Here is a 20,378-nt window from a genome sequence, read left to right on the forward strand (position 1 = left end):
GAAGCAGAGAGCTATTTTAAGCCATAGGAAATTGCTAGCCCAGAAAGAGATGGATATAAACATAAATGGAATTAAGGAGGAAGTCAGGATGTTTCTAAGCATTGGAACATAATGGTTCTGGACCTGTCTCTCTGCAGGAGCTGTGGGTAGAAAAGGACAACAAATTTGAAAATTGAATATTTGAACACACCTGTGGGGTGAGGTTTTCTGCAGAGAAGGCTGAACTCAGTGGCTCAGACCATCCCTTCCAGACATATGTCCACAAAAGATTAGAGACCAGGGATAAATGGCAAGATCAACTTTATTTTGGGGAAAAGCCTAATGAGAAATTATCATGGGTTTTACATAAGAAATCATTAAATCCAGGGAAATGCAGAATAGCTAAACACAACAGAAAATCCTGACTGTTGGTATAGCTTATTTATTTTTACAATACTGACTATTTAAGCATGCTGTTTCATAGGCTGCATTTTGAAAGGTTCATTAGGAATATGACTCCTCCTCCAAATTAAAACCTGATCCTATGATCCCAAGGCACCAAAAACCCCACCTCATTACAGTAACTGGAAGCTTCACCTATGGCTGCACAAATAATGTCACAAAGTCACCTCAAAATTATGCAGTAAGTTGAATGTTTTCTGACCAAATTAACACTTTAACATTAGCATTTAACACTTCTTTTGATTTGAGAATAAAAGAAATATGTCAAGTGCATTTTTCTTAAAGGAAGATCTATTCCTATGGTATTTTAAAAAGAAAGGTGGAATAACTACAGGGTACAAAATATAAAAATAGACCAAAAATAAGGGTGGATTTGGGATGGGGTGTTTTGTTTGGTAGATTTGGTTTGTATTTTTTTAAGAACTAAAATTCCTCTCATCTTTTCTCTGCAAAAAGAAACTGGATAAAATGGTATGGGTCTGGATATGTATAGGAAGTTTTAATCATTCTGGATTTCTTAAAATTCTCTAGTCTTCACCCTGAGAAGGCTTGTATAAAATGCGAGTGGGCCATTCTAGCACACAAAATATGCTTATGTCTGCAAAATACCTCCTTCCTCTCCTAATGTGCTTTGTTCCCAGTAAATGTACTGGGAACTTTTTTTGGAATGATATAGAAATACAGACTTATATTCACATATGCATACATGAATACATAGCAGAATTTAAAATATTTTACAAGTCTGAGGTTTATGTCTAAACACCTCACAGACCAGTCTAGAATATGGCTTTGATACAGATTTTTCATAATAATGTTGTTGCTGGTTTTGTTTTGTATAGTGGAACAGTGTACACATATTTCAAACTTGCCTACAGGATCAGTCTGACCATGGCTTCAATTTGAAGTTCAAGACCAGCACTTCCATGCTGCCTGAAAAAATCAAGTCAGGAGAACTCCTTTAAGTTTTTGAAGTGTAGCATATCTGAATGCATATCTGAACTGAACCAGTTATCTTTATTACATATGTCCATCACAAATATACCTGCAATAACTGATCCACCCAGCAAGCATTTGATAGCCCAGCAAGCTTTTCATAAGTGAAGATTTTACAGATAGGACTTGGATCAGTAAATAAACCACCAGATTTATTAAAGCATTAGAAAGAGGGCCTGACAGCCTTTGTGAAAATATTAGCAATAATGCATCCATCAACTTGTATATGTTTACTTTCTGTTTAAGTTTGTCTGTGGAAGGAAAAATGTTTGCACCTTTCACATGTAATTTTATAGCCCTATTTTATTAATAATTTAAACTGCTAAGACTTTATTCAGGTATTGTTTATTACATTGTAAGAAGGCAGTAGAATTGCATTTTTATAATGTAGTTTTCAAAATCTCTGTATAAAAGACTCTAGGAAGCATAAACATACTGACCTGCAAAGTAGGTCCTTTGAGGAGAAAATGTGATGCATTAAATGTAATAGCAGTATTATACAATATCATCACCTAGAATACTTATTGTACCAGTAATATAACAGATAAGTAAAACTGAAGAGAACACTAGTAATTGAAATTTGTTGCTAAATATGCAGCTACTGTGGTTTTGTCTGTAATGTAAAAGGCTTGATGGTTTGCTTTTATTAGGATAGAACTGAAGAAACTGCTGGGTATTTCTTTACTCTAGACATCAAGAGGTCCTTTGGTCAGGCTTTTTAGTGAATCCTAAGGAAAAGTGTGGCTCAACTGCATTGAGGCAACCAATTTATTTAATACACTGGATATGTTGCAGAAAACTCCACTTCATCAGCATGAACACTGCTCACTCAATAGTACAAGGAAATGTCAAAGCAGGAAATTTTACCACAGGGCCAACTTTAAATAGTAACTACTTGTGTAATAATCTAAAAGCAACATTGACACAAGTTTAACTTCATTTGTGATAATGGAAGATAACTGCTTTCAATTTTGTGGTAGTGTTAAATATGTTTGTTTGGTTGGGGTTTTTCTTTGTCACAGTACCAGATGTATGGCAACAATAACTGTTTATTAATGTATCCTTCTCATCCTTTTGCCATAATTTGGTTTTACTTTCAGGGACATGGCATAAATCTGTGCTTAGGATTCTTATAAACTCTCTCTTTGGCCATTTGCTTTACTCTCAAAAAGCACATTTTCTCTATTGTCTTTGTTGAGAAACCATTAGCTACCATCAGAGTGAGCAGCTCAGAGACTATATGAAAAATTACATTCAGCAAATTGACTAATTTTTTTTTTATTAAATCTATTTAGTTTATCTTGCACTAGAGCATCAAAATCTTGAAAGGGCTTTGAGTCTCACTCATAAGAGAAGAGGGAAATAATTATTCTTCTGTAGATAGGTGGTAGTTTTCCCATTGCTGAAGTATGCAAAATAAACACATTGGCATATTTCAGGAACTATCCAAATATGACTATAAGAAATATTTCCATTAACAGAAGAGTTCTGCCTCAACTTTCTCAGTAGGTCAGTCTCCCAATGTGAACTGCATGCATATTGGAGTTTTGCTCCCACTCAAAATCCTGCTCTGAGTTCCAATCTGTTCTCATTTGATTTGCAGTAATGTAGTAACATGGAACCTTCTTTTAAATTTGGTTGATACTAATCATGAGTTCTAAAACTACTTGGAGAAATTATGCCAGGCAGACAGAAAGACAACTGCAGGTTGCAAAATTACATACATTTTCTGTTCTCAGGATAAAGGCCGAAACATGCATGTGGCAAGATAATTATTTTGTAATTCTCTCTTCAAAATTGGTAATGTGCTTCTTTTAGATGTCTTCTGTATGAGTTCTAGGTGGATATATATCTCCTGTATGAGTTCTAGGTGGATATATATTGCTATATATTATATAGAATACTACATTTTCTACATTCTAATGTTTTACTACAAAACTTCATAGATGATAACATACCTGAACAAAAACTTGGCTCCACATCAGTAGGTGAGTGTACACTTAAAGACAAACTTTCCAAGTGTGCAATCAGGCCACACTCATTTGGTGACTTCCAGACTATAAGTGTCCATGATCAGATCACTGCTTTGTTCTGAATCCTCTTCTCTCTGTACTTTCATACTTATCTCCTGTTGATTAATAGCATTTTATGAACTAATAATAAACTTAAGGTAGGAAACAAGGATTAAGAAATAATTTTAGAGTTTTCTAAAGGATGAAGTCATCAACATCTAAAAAAGGGCTGCAAATGCAGGGACCATGGAGTTGACAAAGTGTGCAGATGGTGCAAAGGTATTCACAGCAATCAACTGGAAATCTGACTGAGAAAGGTCACTGAAGTTTTTAAAAGATGAATTATAAAATGACAAAATAGTCAGTTTGGTATATGTGAAGCAGTGTGTATAGGGAAGCTAACCCTATCATCTAGAAACAGTAGTTACTGTTATCTTTTGCCAATCACAAATGGTCTCTTGACAGATTCTGGAGCTCAGGAGAAGACAAAAGTCAAACAGAATGATCAGAAGGCATTGGAAAAGGAGCACAAAACAAACCAGTCATCGTAATTCCATATAATCCCTAAACTCACTGTACACCTTAATCATTGCATGAAATTGTGGTCATGCAATAGTATTAGTAAGAATTTCGAAGAACGAATGAAATTCAACAAGGACACTATTATGGAGTGGCTTTAGCATACAAAGCAAATAGGCAAACTTTTCAAAATAGTCAAAGAAGAATACTGAAGTATATTAATAGGGTATATAATTTTGCAGAAAAAGTGAATAGGGTGCTTATTTTTTCCTCACAATTCAAGAATCAGGCATTGGCTAGAGGAAAAAAAGGAAATACTGTTTCAGACAATACATAATTAAGAAGCGGAACATCCTGTCCAAGAAAGCACAAAGTGAAAAACATAAAAAATGATTTTTCCAGTTCCTTAGGGGAGGGCAGGCTCCTGGATGCTATCGGACACGCAGGGTGGCTCCGGGGTCAGGGGGTTATTTGTTCCCGTGCTGGGACAGGCTGCCAGGCTGGCCGGCGCTCCGGGCATGCACTGGTTACCAGCAAAGGCCGCCTGGCCTCTCCCAGCAGCGCCTTTAACACTGCCGAGCATTCCCGGCTCCCGAGACCGCTCGGGCCTTCTGTCCCGGGAGCTTCATGAGGGATGCGGGCGGTGGGAAGGACGGGCTGGCTCTGGAAACTGCTCCCGCCTCTTCCCGCAGCACTTCCCTGCTCCAGTCCCGCAGTGCGGCGGCGTAAGGCGCACAATCCGCGGAGTCCCACAAAAAGCCGCCCGGCCACAGCAGCGACCCCAGCGCCGAGCCCTCCTTCCCCCAGCCGCCATCTTGGGGCTGGGCGGAAGAACTACCGCTCCCAGCGCGCTCGGCGCCGCGGCGCCATCTTGCCGCCGGCAGCGCGGGCGGGGGGCGGCGGCGCCGGGACATGGCGCTGTTCCCGGCCTTCGCCGGGGCCGCCCAGCCAGGGGAGCCCCCCGCCGGCAGCTCCGAGGGCTCCACGAGAGGTAAAGTCCTGGGAGAACCGTCTTTCCCTTAACAGCTCTCCAGCGGCCCCCGGCACCCGCCACCGGCCCCCTCCGGCCGTGTTTGGCTCCGCCGTGTAGCGGCGGCGTGGGCGGTGCTGCCACCGGGCCCGGGCCCATCGCCCCCAGAGGCTGCGGAGCGCGGCACGGGGGCTTTGGGTTTATCGTTAGTTTTGTTATTTTCTTTTTCTTTTTCTTTTCTTTTTATTTTTTTCTTTTTTCTCCACTAGCTTTGGGTGTCTTGAAAAGTGTTTTTTAATTCCTTGCTTATTAAGCCACATCATAGTTGGAAAGGACTTTCTTGGAAGGTTACAAGTGAGGTTGTGATTCATTGTATCACATTGACTGTTGATGTCTAGCGAGTTATACTTTTAATAAAATAAATAATAATATTAAAGTAAATAACACTTTCTGGTGTAACGCCAAGCGGTGAAGTAGGTACTAAGTTTATTTATTCTGCTGAACGGGATTTAAACTAACCCTTCCTTTTGCTTGCCACCCTTAAATCTTCCCATTCCCTGGACACCACAGCAAAAGGAAACCAAAGAATTATTTCCCTAGGCTCCATTTCTTGTGTGTTTGGTCCAGTCGTATGGTGCATTAGCTTTTTGTTCTAGCCAGTTCTGCATTACCCCTGATGGCATAGCAGTGGTTGATACTCACTCTGCCTGTACAGAGATGTTCTAGCTGCATTCAGGATCCTTTCTGACATTTGGGGTAGGGAGTAGTGGACATAATAAGATGCCAAACTATAGTTTGTAGGAATAGAAGAACTGCTCTGTCAGGCAGAGATACAGTAAAATTTTCTGGTAATAAGACTTCGGTTATATTTTAAAACTTTAGGAATTTAGCCTTTAAGTTTGTTACAGTAGCCTATGTCGCTTCAGGCCACCTTCCACTGTCTGGAAGATCAGATTATACAGAAAAAGGTGTAAGACTGACTTTTGGATCCAGATTTCAGTTGTTAGCACTGCATATGACTTACATTTTGGTATACTGAAAGCTTTTTCTGTGAGAATTATTGACAAACCTGGAACATAATTTGTTTGGTTTATGTTTTAATAAATATTGTACTTTGTTGTTGACAACGACATTTTAATGTGAGTTATAAAAATTAAATATTAACTCAGAACTACATTTATGGCAGTGTATATCAAATTTCACACATTCAGCTTGTGAGAACTTGAGAACTTGACAGGCATCTGTCTCTCTGATAGATGGTTCTCTGCTCAGACCTGATGTGAAGCCAAAGTGCATCATAATACAGAGATCCCAGAGTATTTTGATTTTAATGTTAAGTAAAACTAAGGTGCTTTTAGCAGACATTTAGGACTGCTTCATAGCTTTACTGTAAAAGTTGAAGTAATAATGTATATATGTTGGTCATGTTTCATGCAGCAACCACTCTGTCTCATACTTTTAAAAACTTTCCTAAACCATTTCTGAAGTGGAAGTGCTGTTTGAAACAGAAACAGAAGTGGTGCTTATGCTTCCTATGCTGCTCAATTGCTGAGTTGTAGCAGCCACTAGGGTGCTGCAATTTTCTATATGCTTTGATACAAGCATATGTTGTTGTCAGGCTTAATTAGTGTTTGGTAGAAGATAAACTGTGAATGTATGTGTAGCCATGAAGAGAGCAGTGGTGATAAGTAACCCTGTTGACATTAGAAAGCATTATTTGCATATGAACTATGCTGTAGGTCAGACAATGCAGTGAATTTTGCTGAAAGCAGATTTTCAGGATCCTGAGAGGCATCAAAAGACTTCATGTAACTCTTAAAAATTGTCTCTGTAGACATGCACTGTAAATTCTTAATTTTTCTTTCTGCTTGAGAAGGTATAAAGAGAATGTCATTCGATTGCTGTTGCTCATAAGCATGTAACAAGTACATGCATATTATTGAAAAATAGGTCTTTTATATCTCCTCTGCAAAAATTATAAACTTCTTAGACATTCCCCAAGAAGAAAGCCTAACAAGTGAAGAGATAGTGTTTTAAAGTTTGGAATGCATTGTGATGTTTGAAATGCTTGCATCCAGCTAACTGAACATTTGAGATTATTTGCAAGCAGTTTGAACTTGAATGTTGCATAATGGCAAAAATTGCTCCTATCTTTCTGAGTATTAGGTCAGTTTGGTTAAATTCTTCAGAAGATACTGTACTTGGAGAATTCTGAGCTTCCCTGCTGTAGCCACAGAGGTGCATTGACTGTGCCACAGGGCTTGATTTTCACAGAGTGATTCTTCAATGCATTAAAGATGCAGTTTGATCTTACCTGCTCAGGTAGAACCAAGCTCCAGGCACAGGCTGGGAAATGGTGCATGGTGGTGTTCTGCAGCATGTTGGTTTTGGCTGGACATGTGGAGTGTGTTTTGGTCTTGACAGTGCCATGAATTGTGGATTCTCCTATGCACAGAGATGGAGGCTCAAGGGCCAGGGAGGTGATCACTCCTCATGGGGCCTTTTGTAATGGGGATGGACTCGTGGGAAGCACACACTGTAGCTTTGCTTTATTTTTTGTATTTCTTGATGTGTTTAATTTAGGTTAACAAACTGTTTTGCAGCCTACTCTGCTTTAAATCCTTTTGTGGACAACAGCTCAGGGATATGAGACAGAAGAAAGCTTTTCATACCAAAATTCTGTTTCTGAAATAAATACTTTGAAAGGAGGAGGGTATATGGCTTGATAGACAGTGAGTTCTTGTTGTTTAAGGAGTAGAGGTCAGTGTAGTCAAGAGCACAAAGACAAGAATGTGACAGGAAGAAAAAAAAAAAGTGATTGTAAAAAGCCTGGAGGAGAGGCAGGGAGACCAAATTTGTTCCTCATGTTATCTCTGTCAGTGTGGCACTGGAGGGACTGCTTTTAAGTTCTGTATTTATGCAAAATAACTTTTGTTGTTAAATAGCAAAGAAATTTCACATGCTTAAAGGAATTCTAGATATGAAAACCCTGTGAAAATCATTATAAAACTTGTAATATCTGTAAAATTGTGACAAAAAGTTTCTCTTCCATGTTCTGTCCATGTCTGATCTTATCTGGTGACTTAGATGCAGAATGCTTAATGCTGACTAGTGTATCCAAATTAGCATCAAATAGCTTTCTTTCACACTGTTGAAAAGTCTAATGATATTTCAGTGGTTAGAGAACTGAGAATCCAGTGCCATGTTTTAGCCATGTATAAAACACTTGAGTAGTCTTCTCAGTAATGGATGTGCCTATCAATAAAACTGTGTTAAAAATATTTTCCACACAGTCAGTAAAGTACACTTTTGTTAGTTTGTATAAGCGTTATCACATTCATTAACTATACCTTTTGTTTTATTAGGCTTTTCTGTAATTTTTAAATTTCATTTTTAAAATATGTAACTAATTCTATTTTATATTGTATATAGAAATTAATGTGTAATCAATATATAGTAGTAAATATATTATGATACAGTAAACGATCTTATATAACAAATTTTTACAGTCTATAAATATATAAAGTTAGAACCTTTAAATCATAAAAATGAATGTTAGATAGATTCTTTTTTTATGTATAGAGCTGGGTTTTAAACATGGAGTCTGCTTTCAGTTTGAGCTAAAATGAAATTTCATTGAGTGCTTTCCAGTATGCTCAGTTATTGCACATGACTTAGTGACATTTACTGTGAATTTAACTGTCTGCTGACTAGATTAACCCCCAAATTTAAAAAGCATGGCAGCCTAATTTGTATTGATCTCACACTTTGTTTTACCTACAGAGTTAGACTGGCTTAGTAACCCAAGCTTCTCTGCAGAAGATGCACTATTACTGCACCAGCGCTCTACAGAAGTTGCCAATCTCATTCCTGAAAAATCACCATTAATAAGGTAGAATGTGCTTCAATGTCTTTTGAAATAGCTTCTTTCTTTTGTCCTGCTTATCTTTTGTTACATGAGACCAAATTCAGAAGCTAAAAGCTGCTTTTCATTCTATTGTTCAGTATTTAAAAATGCCTGAACTGAGTCATGTGTAAAAGAATGAATAATGCTTCCATGTCTTTTAACTTAAAATAATGAGAAATTGTGTGTATGCAATTACATTCTTATTTTCTTTTTCTCAGAGCTGCATTTAAATGATTGTTATTTTGGAATGTAGAGGGAACTGAGCAATCATCATTCTTTATTAGCTTTTGAATGTCTAAAGTGACCCTTGAAATAATGTAAAGATTAAGCATCATCTTGTGCCTTCTCTGGGGAAACCAGAGAAATCAGCCATTTCACCGTTGAGTTTTTTACTTTTTGAAAAACAGTTGCTGATGTGAACTAATGAAATATTACATATATGAAGTTGAGTGTGGCTGTAGAGCATGCTGGTCAGCTGAAGTGGGTGATTATATATATCCTTTTGCAGAAATGAGCTTTAAGCAGCCATCTGCTGAAGATCTGGTTTTAATATGTTCACTGGGCTGGGTGCTTGGCTTATCTACACTGTAACTAGCACTCAACAGGGAATTCAGTCAGGTTGTAGTTGTCAAGTTCAATACCTTAGTCTCTCTTAATTTGATACAAGCTCCCTTGTCTATGCTGATTGTTGGTGGTCATGATAGAGAATATCTTTATAATACCAAGCACATCTTTTTCCATACTTAGTCTTGCATTTACATGCATTGTGTGTTTGAAATGCAATCAATGTTTTGTTTATCAGTCATATACTCTGCTGCATTTCTTCAAATCTTTTTAGGACTTTCATGTCATAAAGTTAAGGATTTTGCAAGTTACCATCAGATAGAATGACGTAATAAATCTACCATATTAATTTTATCTTTGAAAAGGACTTTGTCAAAAAATAGTGTGCAGAAAAATGTTTGGGTGTTTGTTGTTTGGGGGTTGTTTTGCCTATTACTTGGGTACTTGCTTTAATAAAAACTAATTGGTTACATCTCAGTTCAATAAAAAGTAATTGCTCCAACCTGGTAGGTGGTTTTGAGAGGGTTTGCTTTGTTTGGTTTGCAGAAATGTGCATGTTTGTTTTAAAGGTCTGCTAATGGTTCTTCTTTGGTTTCTTTTTCTTTAGTGTCCCTAAAAAAATTCTGTCAGGGCTGTTGCTTGAGATGCCTTATTTCTGAAATACAATATTTTCTTTTGTTGACATATTATGAATAATGAGAGTTGTCAGTCCTTTTTTTCATTGAAAGACTGTAGAAAAAAAGTTTTAAAAGAGTTTCTGCTTTTATTAAGGGTTAGAGAAGACTTCCATTATTCATTTGATTATTAAGTGTTGGAGTTTTTGTGGAATATACAATAATATACACATGTTTTGCCAAAACTATGTGTCCTTTGTGTGATCTCTCAATAACTCAGTTGTCTGTTCTACATAGTGTTATTTATTACATTATACTGTGTTATATGATAACATTTGTTGAGTAGCCATCAAAAATTGTTTCTTGGTTGGTAGATTTCATTTTTTTAATCTGGAATCTTTGATTTTTTTTTTTATCTGGAATTTGATACTTCTTATATAAATCATAAAAAAAAACAGGGGAAAAAATTCAGACTTTTTTCTTTTGCAGGGCACAGTGAAAGACTTCTCAGTGTTTTAACATGACCTAAGCTGTTTAGCAAAGTTAGGAAATTTTATCATTTCGGTCATCTTCTTTAATTTGGCAGTGTTAACAGATGGTTATTTATAGAGATCACACATCTAAATGCCTTGACAATTAGAACATTAAGACTGGCCGTCCGTAATTCCAGCAGCTGAAAAATGTAGTTGTGATTTAATGCAGATTTAGCTCACTTTTGCTGTATATGTTACTGCTACCATCTCAAAAAAATAGAGGGAGAATAAAGGTAAAGAATAAAATGTTCTGAACTTTCTTACGGTGCTAGTCTGTAACAGTTTTACTGCTTAGCTGTATAGTGTATATAAATGTATATACTTTTTTCCAAGCAGGACTTCTTCCAGATCTGAGTTGTCAGAGAAGAGTGATACAGATGAGAGTCTGAAACAGACAAGTAAGAAAAGGAAAAAGAAAAAGAAAAAGCATCACCACAGTAAGAAGACAAAAAAGAAAACCAAAGGGGATTCCAGTAGCAGCGAATCAGAGGTGGACACTAAGCACATCAAGGACAAAGGAAGTGGCAAAAGTAGTGAAAAGGAAGCAGCAGCAAAGTATGTAAATATTAACATTGTGTAAGATGTAAATCCATTTTGTTCTTGTGCTTGTCTCTTCAACTGAAATTTTTACCATTGGTTGATCATCTTTTTCTAAGCTTTGTTTGACTAAACATGCATTCAAAGCAAGGGAAACAGATTTAGAGCTACTTGTTTAATCATATAAAAAACTGACTAAAATATTCAGTGAAGTGCTGTTGTACAGAACAAGGCATGGTATGGTGGTTATGAAATAAATTTTTGAAGTCATGTAGAGGCTTACGTTCAGTTTTTGTAAGCATCTTGTTTCCTTTCACTGATCTTTTGTGAGGGTTTGGAGAACGATTGCATTAAACATTTTTAATTATTAATATGTGGCTGGGTTTGCCTTGTAATATAACTTCCTCCTCACAGAGTTTACATTTCCTTTTTTTTTCATTTTAAGACAAAATTTATGATTTAATACTTCTTTTATATCCATATATTTTACTTCATACTTTCTACTTGTAATATTTCTATATGAGTATTTGAGCAATTGAAATAGTTTTGTTAAGTCTTCTTTGTTAATTCCAGGAGCTCTAAGGTACTATGTAATTAGTGGAGATGTCATGTTTTTATAGAGCAAGAAAATAGGCATGTAGTGACTATGAGGATGTCTGAGTAGCAAAAGAGGTCCTGTCAATGCAGCAAGTATCCAGGTTTGGCATACCTAGCTGTGCTTTCCTCAAGCTGCTGGGTTTTTAACATTTCAAGGTGGCCCTGTCCAGCTGGCAGTGAGTCACATTCTCCTGGTTGTCACCATGTTTGCTAGTTTGAGCAGCCATTTTGCCTCTCTTTGATTCCCTGGCTCCTGTGTTTTCTTTGGCATCAGCAGCTCTGGCTCTACTGTATAGCTACTCCTGTATAGAGTGAGGGTTTGGTGACATTAAGGAATTGTTGTTACAATTGATGCAGTCTGGGTAGTCTTTGAATTTCCCCCAATTTACTGCTTTTCTCAAGGGGGTTACTCAGGAGCTGAAAGTGCAGGTTGGTGGCCTGTGTCTATGCCTAGGTAACATTGTTTCCCTGTGGAGGAGTGGCAGAGGTGCTGCAGGTGTTGTCTGATACCTCTAGCCCGACCTGGCCCCTCCTTTAGCCAACAATAAAAGCCAACTTTTATTGGCTTGTGGTGGGTAAGGCTTCCTTGACTTGGGAAGGACAGTAAAAATTATTTGGGTGCTGAACCCATCTGCTCAGTCCCATCACTCATCTGTGCTAGAAGGGTGCCTGGGCATGGTTCATAGGGCCAGGTTTTGCCAGGTTTGGGCCAGACAGCCAGTGCTTTGCCTGAATAAAAATGTTGAAGTTCTTTCATGGTGTCTTTTTTGACTACTTTCTAGAAATGTTTGATGCTGAGAGAATATTGAATTTTCAAAAGACTGGTTTTGAAACCTGAACCACAAAATTGCTCTGAATATGAAAAGTGTTGTGAAATTTTAGAAAACTTTTCAGGACTCTAAAACTAACATAATTGTACCATGAATTCAGATTGGAAATTCACAGTTATCTAGAGTTCAGAGGCAGGTGGCAATTTCCACTTAAGTTAATTTGTATAACTGTAATCCATAAACCACTTTGATACACACTGTTTTATCAAATGCATGGGTATAGTTACAGCTAGTCAATCCTCTTACAGGTTATCTTATTTTTCTTGATTGTAGCATCTTAGCAAGACAAGAGTAAATTTTGAAAGTAGTAATATATGGCTTTTGAATTATAGCATGCCAAGCTATTGATTAAATTGATTGGTTAAATCTGGTTATTACCTTTCATAATCATAAATTCAGTTTTTGGAAGTGCAAGGACTTTCAGTGTTTTGATTTGATGGTACTATTAGGGTATTTCTAATTGTTTTTTTCAAAGCGTGGACTGACTTTGCAAGAGTGGATTATGTACAATGACTTTGAGTAAGTTAAATTACTGTGAACTGGCGAAATTTAATGTAACTTGGGTTATGTGAATGCTGAATATGTGCACAAATGCTTAGAATATCCTCCTTCTCCTTGTCTGCAGTCTAGGTAAGAAAGCATCAGGTGTTACCAGCAGTCGTTCCATTTGGCTCGATGATATCCAGGCCCCCAGAGCAGACACCTTCCGGATAGACAAGAAACCAGACCCTGCAAACTGGGCCTACAAATCCTTGTATCGTGGGGACATAGCAAGGTATGGAACGTTTGTATCTGTTTGTATCCAAGTCACTTGAGTCTGTCTGCAACTTTTTATGTAGAAGATGAGAAAAGATAACTGAGTAGCTTATTTCAAAATTTGACTTGGTGTTGAACCAGTGTCAGTGGCAAGTGATATCCCTAGGGGGTCTGTACTGCTACCTAATGTGTTCTTCATCAATGACATGGACAGCAGGATCAAGTGCACACTCAGTAAGTTTCACAACTCTAAGCTGAGTAGTTCAGTTAGTGCTCCTGAAGGATGGGATGACATCCAGAGGGACCTGGGCAAGGATCTTGAGATTTAACAATGGCAAGGTGCTGCACCTGGCTCAGGGCATCAGCACAGGCTGGGGATGAACAGATCAGAGCAGCCCTGCCAAGAAGGACTTGGGGGTGCTGGGGGATGAGAGCAGTGATGAAAGCAACTGGATAAGGAGTCAGAAATATGTGCTGGCAGCCCAGAAAGCCAATTGTATCCTGGGCTGCATCCAAAGCAGTGTGGCCAGCAAGACAAGGGATGGGATTCTGCCCCTCCACTCTGCCCTGGTGATACCCCACCTGAAGTGCTGTATCCAGCTCTGGAGTCCCCAGCACAGGAAGGACATCAGCCTTTTGGAGGGAGTCTGGAGAATGGCCACCAGATTGATTAGAGAGAGATGGAGCACCTCTCCTTTGAGTAAAGGCTGAGAGAATTGGGGTTGTTCAGCCTGGAAAAGAGAAGGCTCCATCCAGTACCTGAGGGGAGCCTACAAGAAAGATGGAGAGGGTCTTTTTATGCTCTTTACTGAGAGGGTGGTGAGGCATTGGAATAGGCTGCTCAGACTTGGATGCCCCATCCCTAGAAGTGTTTGAGGCCAGGTTGGAAGGAGCTTTGAGCAGCCTGATCTAGTGGAGGGTGTCTGCCCATGGGGTTGGAATGAAATCATCTGTAAGGCCCCTTCCAACCCAAACCATTCTATAATTTTTGGACAAATTATTTAAAAGGCAAAAGATGGCATGAATAATGGGTATAATGTGCATGATTTTCATTGCTCTTAAAAACATTCTCTGTGTAGCAAACTACAGGGCCATCTGGAGGTGGCAGCATGGGGCAAATTCAAAGGTGTGTTTTTGAGGTCAGAAATCTGAGGTTGTGTTATAAATTGTCTTTTGGTCTCTATGGTTCCATTTCTGTGTCTGAAAGGAAAGTGAAGGTATTGATTATTTCATACTAGATTTGTCAAGAGGTTTACTTGAGTAGTTTAATACCATTGTAAAAAAAAAAAAAAGCTAGAGGTATTTTCTTAGAAAACAGATTTCACCCAGACATTGTACTAAAATGTGTCTGTTCTATGCAATGCTACATTTCAAGTTAGTATAGATGAAATTGCACATTCAATATCCTTAGTGAGTTACTGGTGCTGTGATGACCCTTCAGAACATTTCCTTGCATTAATACAGAAGCCCATCCAAAGGAGCCTGCAGTTGGCTCATGCATTATGTATGTACACTTCTTGATTTTCTCAGGAAAATTGTTTACTGTATATACAATAATACTGTATATAATTATTTGTGGAGGAGGGAGAATTTATAGGTTATATTTTTTGTAGCTTTATATGCCTTTGCAATAAAATTGCCTGGTTACAGTTTGTTTCAATTTTCTATCACCTTTGGATTGTCAGCTATTTTCTGAGATGAAAAGTATTATTTTAGTGTTGCATGTCACTATATCTGCCACTGAAATTACATTCTTTGATAATATTTAAAGGTGGTATTTTCCTGTCTTAATCCATAGGATTATTGTGGCCTTTATGAACATGGCCTTTCTTTTTCTCTTCACACCCCTCTCCACTTTTTGGCATATGAAATGGACAGAGGCTTAGGGATGCAGAAGGAAATTGCTGGACTGAACAGCTGGTGTCTCATTTTCAGTTTAAAATAGTCTAATCTAAGTAACCCTAAATAATGTCTGTTGTTCTTCCTCTGGGTTTGTCTATATGGTTTAAAATGATGGAAAGGAAAAAGGGTTTCTTCTGCTTGAGTATGATATATGTTGTTGAATTCAGAGGAAGCTTAGTGTGATAGTAAAAGTGTGATGGCAGTGAAGGAATTTGTAAGTTGAAGTCTTAAATAAGCAGAAATTTACCAGGTTCCTAAACTTTTGAAGGTATATGCATACATTATTTGGGTTAATTTGAATGAAAGTATTTCTTCCAAAAGAAAGTATTTCTTTCAAAAAGGAGGTATATTTTCTGATGTGTATTTTAGAAGATGTTTAATTCTATCTTCCCTTTCAAGGTATAAAAGGAAAGGAGAGTCCTGTCTTGGCATAGATGCAAAGAAACAGTGCATAACTTGGGACAGTTCTACATCAAAAAGGAAGCAGGCACAGAGTCGACCTGAACGCTACTTTACAAAGAGCAATGTGAAGATGCTGAACACAGATGGGATTCTTGTCTGTAATAAAAATTCTCCATCTGATCCACCTGCTTTTATACCAGTTGCCCAAGTGGAAAGTGATGATTCTTCTGACACAACAGAAGTAAATCCTCTTGGGATTTATGATCCATCAACCACAGTGTGGCTACAAGGAAAAGGGTGCAAGAGTGCAGACAATGAGTCTGTAAATACACAGCAAACAGTTCAAGAGCCTGGGCTAAACATGAACTCCATTCTAATGACAAAAGTGGAAGAATATAACAAGAAAGTTAGAGAAAACCCAAGAGATATTAATGCCTGGATGGAATTTATTTCCTTTCAGGTATGTATTCTAACAGACCTTGTTGCTTATTATAAGTAATGAATACATGAACATTATATTGTAATTTCATTTGTTTAGAACTGGATGTATTTTCTTGGTGAAGAGTGAACTGTTAACTCATCTTCACAAATGTCAGCATTCTTGTTATTCTAGTGATCATTCTTCCTAAGGTTGTAATGGTGTTTCTTTTTGTTTTAGGATGAATTAATGAGAGGACCTAGCCCTTATGCCAGTAACGGAGAGCAGGAATTAAGGAGAAAATCACTCAAGTTAATCTTGGAAAAGAAACTGGCCATTTTAGAGAGGGCAATTGAAAGCAATCCAAGTAACGTTGATCTGAAACTTGCCAGGCTGAAGCTTTGCACAGAATTCTGGGAACCACCAGCCGTGATCAAAGAATGGCAGAAGCTAATTTTTTTACATCCCAATAATCCAGAGATGTGGAAGAAATACCTTCTGTTCTGTCAAAGTCAATTCACTACCTTTTCTGTTTCAAAGATCAACAGTCTCTATGGGAAATGTTTGACAACACTGGCAGCTGTACAGGATGGCAGCATGGTGTCCCACCCTCTGCTGCCTGGCACTGAAGAAGCTATGCTGGGTAAGGTTCCTTCTGCATATTATGGTCAGATTGTCTTCATAGGAGCTAACTGCATTAGGAACAGATTTCCCTATGTATTGCATGAAGCTTTTCTTCTCTTCAAAATGCCTGGCATCCTGGTTTCTTAGCTGAGAATTAAAGCAGATATTCCAACCAAATATGGATATGGCAGATCCTTCTCTTCCCCAGGACAGTTTATGATACAACATCCATTAAAGTCTATTGTGCTGAGTGGTTTATAGCACAATGTCAAGACTGGAGAATCACAGCCAACAGCCAGGATATGTGCTTTTATAAAAGGGAGACTTGTGAAAAGAAGAATTATCTCTTGTTCAGAAGTTTTACAATTGATTACTTTAATCCAGAAAAGAGGAGGAACATTACAAGTCTGATGTGAATTTTTTTTGAGAATCCTAGTGTGTAGATGGAGAATTCTAAGCTGTAATACCATGTGATCATGCCTTTTGTGTTTCTCCTATGCATGCATCTACCACTTTATAATTTATTATATAATTATCCTTGGAAGGAAAATAATTCAGATAGTTAGGATGCTGGAGTGGATTCAGGGAAGAAATGAGTTCATGCTCAGTTCTGGCATGGTATTTAAATTTATTTGGAGCTAAATGACTTAACTTATCCATTTCAGTTTTACTTCTCTACCTTGGCGTGTCATTGTGATTATTGATTTGTGAATACTTTGAGGAGGGGAAAAGATTAGTGTCACCATGAGTATTTTTGACTTGTTTTTTTTTTAATTTTAAAATTAATTTTCAATCTAAGATAGTATTATGGAGGAGTCCTTTTTTTCATGTGCATCATAGTCCAAGAAGCCTCTTGTTTTTATCCAGTCCTGTAATTCCTGTTGGAGCAATGATGTTATGCAATATCCAGTCTGGACTAACAGATAGAGATGCTGGGTTACCAAATTGGTTTCAGGTGTTCAGATCTCATATGGTCTTTGGCTGACTCATCTTGGATCAAGCACTGCAAAAAGTGCTGCAAAGGAAAAATGCTCTATTGGCCAGTGCATATTGTACAGCCTGATAGCTTCTAATTGCTTCTACTGTCTCTGATTTCCAATATTTCAGTCACTTTGTACACTCACCAAAATGAATGATACTCAGGACAAAGGTTTGATTCAGAATCTAGTTTTGGAAACAAGAAGGTTTTTCTTTCATTTTGTTTTCCTGCACATATTTGAGGGTATATGACTCATGAAGCAGTTTGTCAACTGCTATGAGGATTTTTTTAATAGAGTTCCTTTAGCAAGTTAACCAATACTAGATTGATGTTTTTCTAAATCCTTTTTTGCTGGCAATATCCATAGATAGCTAAAAATGAAAATGAATTCAAATTCATGAATGGAACAGAACCACAAGTAACTTCTTGTTGTTCTGTCTTAAGCCTACAGTGATTTGTTTATGAATATTCTCAAGTATTTTAGTTTTCCTCTTCAGAATTCAAATTATAGGATTAGAGAAATTTCACTGGGAGACTTCTTGATTTGAGATTTCTTCATTTGTGATTCAACTATGTAATTCTTGGGCTGACTTTTAATTGATATTGTACTTATTAGGAAGGTTACCAAATTGTTCATTAAGATAAATATACAGAATATTTCACAAACTTATTATGAGGTGAGTAGCACTGTAGATGTACATTAGGTTTATATCTTCAACCTTTGACCTTTCCTAGGGACAAAGTGTAAGAGCTCTAATTTTAAATAGTGGGGAACTGTGCCATCTAGTGTTCAGCTCAGTATGGAGTACTGTCTGCTGGGAAATAGCTGGGTGGTTTTTTTTAAGTATTGAAAAATTTTGAAAAGGTAAAGCTGAATTTAAAATAGTAGATCAGCCTTTACATAAATTTTGAGATAATAATTTATAATGCTTTAAATTTACTAGGAACTGTTAATATAAAGCAGATTAATATAAAGTATTCTTAATTTTTGCTGTGTAAACAGAGTTCTGTTTTTCAAATTATACCTCCTGGTTGGGGAGAAACAGCCTTATCTTCTAGGTCAGTTCAGCTGCAGAATTGTCTTAGCATCATGGACTGAATTAAGTATGTATTCATGCTCTTTTCAGTTTTTGCCACAACGAAATGCTGATCTTTGCATTTCATCAAATACCTTTTTTTTTCTAATGCAGAAAAATTTACACTGTAATTTATTTTTGGCACCAGTTTGGCAGCAAATCCTGATGAGGCATTTTCTGCATTCAGAGTTTTTCAATCAAAGTTCCTTTCTGAAGTTGGGAGAGTAGGAAAGGACAATTTTTTCAGTATCAGTTTGACACAGTGCCTAAATTAGTTAAAATACTTAGGAAGACTGTATTATAAACTTAATAATTGTTTTTTTTGTTTAAATACCTTCAGAAATCCCAGAGTCTTTGTCAGCAGGAATAATCATTGACTTTGCAGAAAAAAAAAATTACTTAATGCCCAGTGTATATATTCTGCTGAATTCAGGTTTTTTATGTGTCTGATACGTATCTAAATTCAGATATAAGTAGTAAATAATTTCCCATGGGCTAAATATAAGATGATGATGATGAAGAGCAGTTGCTGCTAACCTGTGTTGATACGTGTGTGTATCTAGACACCTAATATTTGGATTGTTTAAAACTCTCCAAAGACAGTGTGTTTAGTGAAGGAACAGTAGTATTTAAAGAACTGTTTTACTGTTTTCCAAGCTGTCAGTGATTAAGTCTTTATGGGCTTGGGGTTTTTTGCAAGTCTGTTATGATTTAAAGCAATTTAAACAGCTTTTATTGTGCTTAAGACTGGAGTGTCATTTGGAGTGATTGAGGATCACTGAAGTGTCCTTGAGCTGCCTCATAATGGAGGTGTTTATAATACCTGTTACTTCTCCAACTCTTGTCCAAAATATGGAGAGGAACACTGGGACTTTGCTTCCCTTTCTAAGCTGAGACTGAAGTTCAGTGTGCAGTGGGAATCTGGCAGTGGTTAGACAAATAATTTGTTGAAGAGTGAGGGATAGGGCTTTTCCCTACTTTTAAGCAGTAATATATTGACCAGAATACTGGATTTCTGACTCAGGTCTTGCATACAGAAAAAGGAAATGACAATTGGAATGAAAATTATATATTGCTTACATATTATCAGTGTAAATATCTCGTGCAAAACTGAGGCAAAAAGGATTTTTGTTGTCATCACCTCCTGTGTGCACTGTGATAACACCCAGTATCTTCAGAGAGGGCTGTGACCCACTGACAGATGTTGGTACAGTGAAGGGCAGAGCATTGTGTCCAACTTCCCACCAGTAGGGACAGTGCATGGATGGCATGAATAAAAAGTCATCTCTTTGGCACATTTAAAGTGAGCAGTCTCAAAGGTCATTAAACTGTGACCATTTTGACATGCATTTGTGCTGGTTACCCTTCATAGTTTGGATTTTGATACTGTTCCAAAACAATTACGTTCTACAGCATGTCGTGTATGTATTTTTATATTTGTGGGCTGTAATAAAACACTTTGCAACAAAATCTGAAATACTAAACTTTAATCTTCTTTTCTTTACAGCTATATTTATTCAGCAGTGCCACTTTCTGAGACAGGCTGGCCATTCTGAGAAAGCAGTGTCTTTGTTTCAGGCTCTGATTGACTTCACCTTCTTTAAACCTGACAGTGTAAAAGATCTGCCAACAAGGGGACAGGTAGCAATTTCCATTTAAATGGGTGTGTGTCTTTATGTATTACAGAAAATGCTGTACCAGAAA

General features: G+C 37.4%; 1 protein-coding gene and 1 long non-coding RNA gene across 2 annotated transcripts in view; one reads left to right on the forward strand and one right to left on the reverse strand.

Annotated features, from left to right (window-relative positions):
- Nucleotides 1-283: 283 nt before the first annotated feature.
- On the reverse strand, nucleotides 284-4,515 carry LOC139589846 (uncharacterized). The gene is made up of 2 exons (XR_011679145.1): nucleotides 3,393-4,515; nucleotides 284-1,371 (listed from the first exon to the last, which is right to left on the reverse strand). It is a non-coding gene; the product is annotated as an uncharacterized lncRNA (long non-coding RNA).
- A 226-nt stretch (nucleotides 4,516-4,741) lies between these two features.
- The window catches only part of NRDE2 (NRDE-2, necessary for RNA interference, domain containing), a 30,191-nt gene continuing 14,554 nt past the window's right edge, over nucleotides 4,742-20,378 (forward strand). The window contains exons 1-7 of the mRNA XM_071426633.1: nucleotides 4,742-4,956; nucleotides 8,719-8,827; nucleotides 10,890-11,108; nucleotides 13,143-13,292; nucleotides 15,575-16,037; nucleotides 16,236-16,638; nucleotides 20,182-20,315. Of these exons, the coding sequence (XP_071282734.1) occupies nucleotides 4,878-4,956; nucleotides 8,719-8,827; nucleotides 10,890-11,108; nucleotides 13,143-13,292; nucleotides 15,575-16,037; nucleotides 16,236-16,638; nucleotides 20,182-20,315 (1,557 nt within the window). The 5' untranslated portion in view covers nucleotides 4,742-4,877. The remainder of the gene's footprint in view (nucleotides 4,957-8,718; nucleotides 8,828-10,889; nucleotides 11,109-13,142; nucleotides 13,293-15,574; nucleotides 16,038-16,235; nucleotides 16,639-20,181; nucleotides 20,316-20,378) is intronic.

This window comes from Agelaius tricolor, unplaced genomic scaffold (genome assembly GCF_023055355.1).
Source record: "Agelaius tricolor isolate 1412-34295 unplaced genomic scaffold, bAgeTri1.0.p SCAF_5, whole genome shotgun sequence".
NCBI lineage: Eukaryota > Metazoa > Chordata > Aves > Passeriformes > Icteridae > Agelaius > Agelaius tricolor.